Source organism: Dermacentor silvarum, chromosome 8, assembly GCF_013339745.2.
Source record: "Dermacentor silvarum isolate Dsil-2018 chromosome 8, BIME_Dsil_1.4, whole genome shotgun sequence".
Classification (NCBI taxonomy): domain Eukaryota; kingdom Metazoa; phylum Arthropoda; class Arachnida; order Ixodida; family Ixodidae; genus Dermacentor; species Dermacentor silvarum.
This window is the reverse complement of record NC_051161.1, coordinates 43,222,541-43,228,540: the sequence shown is the minus strand read 5'-3', so window position 1 is coordinate 43,228,540 and position 6,000 is coordinate 43,222,541. Positions and strand designations below refer to the sequence as shown.

At 46.7% G+C, this 6,000-nt stretch overlaps 1 protein-coding gene across 6 annotated transcripts in view; it reads left to right on the top strand.

Annotated features, from left to right (window-relative positions):
• The window catches only part of LOC119461103 (solute carrier organic anion transporter family member 74D), a 75,531-nt gene that overhangs the window by 7,538 nt on the left and 61,993 nt on the right, over window positions 1–6,000 (top strand). For 5 of the 6 annotated variants that reach the window (XM_049655183.1, XM_049655182.1, XM_049655186.1 and 2 more), the window contains exons 3-5: window positions 417–602; window positions 2,957–3,121; window positions 5,776–5,971. In XM_049655183.1, the coding sequence (XP_049511140.1) occupies window positions 417–602; window positions 2,957–3,121; window positions 5,776–5,971 (547 nt within the window). The remainder of the gene's footprint in view (window positions 1–416; window positions 603–2,956; window positions 3,122–5,775; window positions 5,972–6,000) is intronic. The other variant, XM_049655184.1, reaches the window with a different exon arrangement.

Here is a 6,000-nt window from a genome sequence, read left to right as displayed (position 1 = left end):
AAGGTCGCAAATTGAGAAAGTGGTGCTGCCTATATATGGGATTCATGCTACGCAGACATCGCTTCCTAATGCTCCGTTACTTCAACTTCGCAATTACATCATACGTCCTAAAGTCACAATTAAAAACTTCATTACCATATTTCACTTAATTTGCGAAATTCTCTGAAAATGTTCTTGCTGATCGCCAAGTTTCTTATCTTTCTCGTAGTTTCTGCATTATGAAAGCTTTTGTGGGCAGATGTACGCGTATAGCATAATCTAAACTTTAGTGGGAATAAACTATGGTTGGAAGTTGCCGACTGGTGCGTTTTTTGTGTGTGTTTCTTTCATGTACATTGTTGTCGCGCCTCTGGATCTCCCAAAAGTAGCTCTGCGAAGTTTTAAAGATAATGTGTATAATATGTGCCTCGACGCAGTGAGTCCCGACATCCCGACGACAGACCCGCGATGGATAGGTTGCTGGTGGCTGGGCTACGTGTTCTGGGGCTGCCTGCTACTCCTGGCCAGCGTACCAGTGCTGCTATTTCCCAAGGTGATGCCGGCCCGGCTGCCGGACCCACCGCTGGTTTTCAAGAAACGCGCCGATTCGAGCCACCTTTCGGGTCAGTCTCTCGCCACCGTTCATATATGATTACCTGCGCGTGCAGTCGTGAATAGATCTAACGGGTTCCGGAGAAATGAAACTACGATCAAGTGAAAGCGATGCTATTAAAGGCCACCTCTAACGAAAGTTTGGATCAAATAATGAAGCCGAGTATCAGACTTTATACGTATGCAGTGACCTCTGTGCAAGATTTTAGGGTGAAATACAAGCGAATGTGTTGCTAAAAGCTCGCAAAAATGACGTTTTCAATTGTGAGACTGTAAAAAAAAAAAAAAAAAGGAAAAAGAAACAACAACGGACGTGGATATTGCCGCTTGCTGGTAACGACGCCGAACTCAGCACTTGAGAACCATCGTGGCTTCTCAAATGACCTCCGCGATAAGCGGATGCCCGTAATGCGCAGGAGATTACAGAGGCGACAGTCTGCGATTTTCGTCACATCCGCTAATCAACATGCTTCGCCTGCTAACGTGCTATTCAAAGGCTGTCGATGAGAAAATTCAGCACTTAACAGCTGTGCAGCTTTCGCAAGATTGTTTCAATAGTGTATGCTACTCTTTTATAACCAATTTAGCCAGCGTTAAATTTCATTTCGGTTGCCCTTTAAATGAGGAGGTTTAAAAGTGGAGTAAGTGGGCATTCGCTTGCAAGGCGCGGCCATCGTGCGTCAATGTTCATAGCAGCCGCCCTACGGGTTCGGCCATCCTCCAGTCGAGAAGGAGTGTTCTTAACGATGACTGAAGAGTTTAGCCTAGCTGAAAGCTTGGCATGAAAAGCTCTAGCGATGGACCGCTGGCAGCCTAGCCCCGGCGTTGGACAAATAAATTTTATTCCTATCCTCTCCTACTACGGATGAGCACAACAAATGAGAGAAATATATAAGAAGCAAATAAAGAATTGCACACATATGCAAGCAGGAAACCTACACACAGACCCGGAACGTTTTAAAGACGCGACCTCCATGAAGTTTGCAGTGCCTGGTTGAGGTACCTGTACCGCAAGGAGTTAAGGAGCGCAGTTTCAGTACGCGACGCAAATTGGGATTTGAACTCTTGGCAGAGTACCGCCATGGTGCAAGGATGTTCCGCAGCTGAAGACATGTGCACGTATCGTACCGTGTATATGTGCAAAACGGTTTTTAACATAGTTCTTGGGGTTTGAAGTCACTGTAAATGCAGGTGCATGGTCGAATGGTCGAGGTCTTCATCAACATTGCATCTGTGGAATATTCTTGAATAAATGTTCGCCTCTGCTGAAGGCTTCTCGGAGTAGAGGAATTGCGGAAAGCTTAAATATAGTTCGCGGCCAAAGCATGGAGTTTGCACTTGAGGGGTACATTTTTTTTTTTTCAATTAAGTGTGAGCATACGCACTGAACATTTTAATTCCAGGCGGAATGCATAGGTCGCGATGTGTTTGAGCTTTTTCGCAGTTTTTGCTTTCCGTGAACGCCTGCGGACATGTGAACATTGAGGGAGAAGTTGACAAGCTTGAGACGGTGCAAGCAACTATTTTCGCTTTTTGGTAGATGTAGCGTATATAGCGAATTTGTTGTCACGAGCAATAGATGATATGCGAAACCTGCAAGTGCGCTTCACCACACACACACTTTGACGTAAACAAGACAGCGGACGTTGGGCTAGAATCGTAATTCCTGCCACGTTCCATTCCCCACGCCGTCCAAGCTTTCAAAACGCGTGTCTCAGTTTTGACAGCGCTACTAGCGGGAACGCGGCCATATTGGTTAGGGAAAGGAAAGTGTGTGGGAAAGCCTGCTTAAGGAATTTCGCATATCGTCGATTACTCGTGACTCGTGGATTCGAGCGCAAAATGAGAATGTGTACAACGTAGCTTCCTCCCTGTAATTTTTATCTCGTGGTAAATGTTTGTGTTTTGCATAGATGTTGGGCCGTTGAGGTCTTGAATAAACATTTTGAGTGTTCCGAGTCACGTTGCTCACATGTTACTCAAGGCTGCTGGCATGTTTTCCGTTAATTTCGTGTCGAATAATGTGACCATGCTCAAGAGTACTAAAGTGCATTATTGCATCTTCAACACTTTTTTTTTCTGATTTGAACATCGGATAATTGGAACCAGTTTAGCATATTTGTTCAAGTTCGAATCAACCGAAGTCGACTATATTTGCGTGCAACTGTTCAGTATAGCGCAATATACGCCACACCGAATTGATGTTTTATATGCTATAGTACTGTTTCTGCAAGCTGTATTCTTCCTTCGAGTTTACTCGTTTTTCTTTATAATTTAGTTGAATTGCCGTGTTCGCCGAGGAACTTACATGTCCGTGGAATTTCCACAGTTTGTCTGTCACGTGGTCTGTTTTGTCCGTGCGTAGAGATCGGCAAGTCGCTCACCCGGCTACTGCGGAAGCGTGTATACGTGCTCCAGCTGTTCGTGTCGATGCTGATGGTGAGCGGACTGCAAGGCTACACCATGTTCTCGGCCAAGTACATGGAAGTGCAGTTCCGAAACTCGGCGGCCCGAGCGAGCGCCTTCGCTGGTGAGTCGCCGGCGCTAAACCTGCACACAGATCAGAAGAAGGCAGAGGGGCTGATAATGTGGACTTTCGTGACAATGTTATCCGTGCCTCTGCGAAAAGAAGTGGCTGATTGGAGGAGGAGGGGAAGCGGCAAACTACGTAGATAGTCGCACCCACAAATTACAAAGAAGAAAGAACAACGAGCTTCGAGAGCTGGGTGTCTTCTACCTTGTCTAAGTTGGGTTCCTCGTTGGTTTTCCACCTTGAATGAAGAAATAGCAGCTGCGATGAGATGCCTATGAACGATTGCACGACATTCGGGAAATAAATTACGTTTTCATTGAGCCACATTGTGGTATGGCGTTACATCATAAGCAACAACAAAATATAACCTGATTCGTTTAGATGCCAATGTAATTGAAACAATTTTATTAACTGTGACAGTGTTACCTTTTGTGCGCGCGATTAATCCCGATCACGTACGTACACAAGCAAACGCGTCGACTAAGACGACCATTCAAACATTGTAGATTGAGTAGACTAAGGATAAAGCCATACCAGGGGTTCACAATGGTGCTCGTGCTTGCTTGTGTACATGTCCTGAATCAGGATTAATCGTCTCTATCTCGAGCGAATTCGTATCGTTCGCTACTTCTTATCGCGCCGTTTCGTATGTGAGCACAGCCAAATGCCGAGAACGCACTACCGTATTGACGCCCATTCAGCGCCGGTGCGTTCTGTATGGTGTAAACAGCTGCTGTTGATTGCACACTGAGCTCGTCTGCCCAAATAGTGGTCTTGTCAGCGCGAACAGCGGTCGTGCAAAAAGGCTATTCAAAAGCCGGTCGTCCGGGCCAATATCGTGCTCTTAAAAACCGCTGACCTTGACTTGCACGAGCGGGCCGCGGGGTGCGTAGAGCGCACGCAATAAATCAATCGTTGTCTGCACTTTTCTTTGGCTTTCTTTTCTCACCTCGCGCTGGCAGCTCGCCCGCAACGTAGTAGCTTTAAACATCGTTGACGAAGTGAAACGTATTGTTCCTATCTGTCCTGCTGCATGTTGCGCAAGTCAGCAGGCTTCAATTGCTTTTAAACGCTCTAGGATTCTCCAAGAGATAAGTTAGAGAAAAGGCCGCTCTGGGCCATCGCCTTGACAAAACGCAGCCTTAGTTTTGCCGCATTCGCTTCTCTACAGGCAACTTTTACGAAAACCTTTTTTATTACTGCCACTTTTAACTGTTAGAACTGTTAATACCGTACAGTTCTTCTATGCAGAGGTTCTGTACACCTGTCTACAAACGCTAGACCAACCACAAGAGAGGGAAAGACGGGGAGGTTAGCCACTGTAAACAATGGCTGGCTGCCATGTGCTGGGGAAAGGGGGCAAATGGAATGAAATGTGATAAAAGGAGAGAAGAGACAAGTGAGAGAAAGGTGCGCACTCTTTAACGCGACGCAAAGTGCAAGTGTTGGTCAACCATTCCGCATGTACTAAAGTAGCGGGAAATCTAACTAAGTGCACTAGTTGAGAGGTTGAGTTGAATTCGTTGTCGACAGGGCATACAGGAAGGCATCTGACTTATGTGCGCTGTGTCATTCGATACGCTGGAGGCGTGGACAAGGGTCTCTGAAAGTCCAAAAGCCCACGAAAGCTTTAGCTCTTTCGTCGAATCCTTCGTGGCGAAGACGGCTGTGCTGGTGCCTCAACGAGACAGTCTGTTGTAACACTACAGAAACGAACGTTCCCGAGAGGGAATTTCGCACATATATCTAATGGCACGTGCTTTAAGGCAGTTCAGTTAAATTAGTAAATACTAGTAACGAATACAAATCAAACAAAACTTTGTACCGAATACTCAGGGGCGGTCTTTCCGACGAGATACTGCTGGGGCTAGGCACAGACACACGAAGTTGTAGTATGACTCAAGTTAGCATGCTAACTGCGAGAAAGCGATGGGGAATGAGAAAACGCGGGGATTTTATTGCATTTCTACAGTACCGGACGACATCAGACTTGAGGCGCCCGACTATAGACACGCTGGGGCCGTATTCTGAAACGTTCCACTTCGGCGATATTTCTTTTTTCGCTTTCAGGCGCGCGCTGATTGGCTGGTTGAGCAAAATTGAATGACGTCGGGCTTAACCAGCCAATCAGCTCATCCAATTTTGCTAAAACAGCCAATCAGCGGTGCGCCTGAAAGCGAAGAGCGAAATATCGCCGAAGTGGGACGTTTCAGAATACGTCCCCTCATCATTGCGTAGTGCACGTGATCAATTTGAATCCTTATTTGTTTTCTTTCTTTTCGCTTTCTCATCCACCTCCCTACCTATGTGTAGGGTAGACAAATGGACAAAGCCTACTAACTGCACTTAATGCGCAGGCAGCATGGTATTTAGAGCGCGAGTACGCCTATGCTCGTTAGCTTTCTTGTGTCAAGCTAGAGTACAATATACGTGTTCTGAATATAGTCTACAATAGTTTCTAGGCTTGCCTCTCAGCTTCTAAAACATATTTTCTCGGACCACGTCGACGCCTTGCTAAGCCCGGGCTGGGCAACCCGATTTGTATTTGTTTTCACTCCTTGAGCTGTTTTTTCTTGCTTTTTTTTTCTTTTTGTTCACCTGTTGAGCTGCCAGTGATGCTCTCCTGTAGCATGCCCGTCGATCTCTTCAAGGGCTCGTATCATCCGTGTTCAACATCACGAGCTTCCTGGTCTCTGGCCTACTGATCCACCGCCTGAGGCCAGCACCCCGGGTGCTGGCCTGGTACAACGTGGTGGTCACCTTCGCTGTCTCCTGCGGCTTTGCTGTGGCGATGCTCATCAAGTGCGAGTACGGCACCATGCCCGGAGTTTCACTCGTCCAGGGAAAGTGAGTGCGCGCTTCTTGCTGGTGAAGGT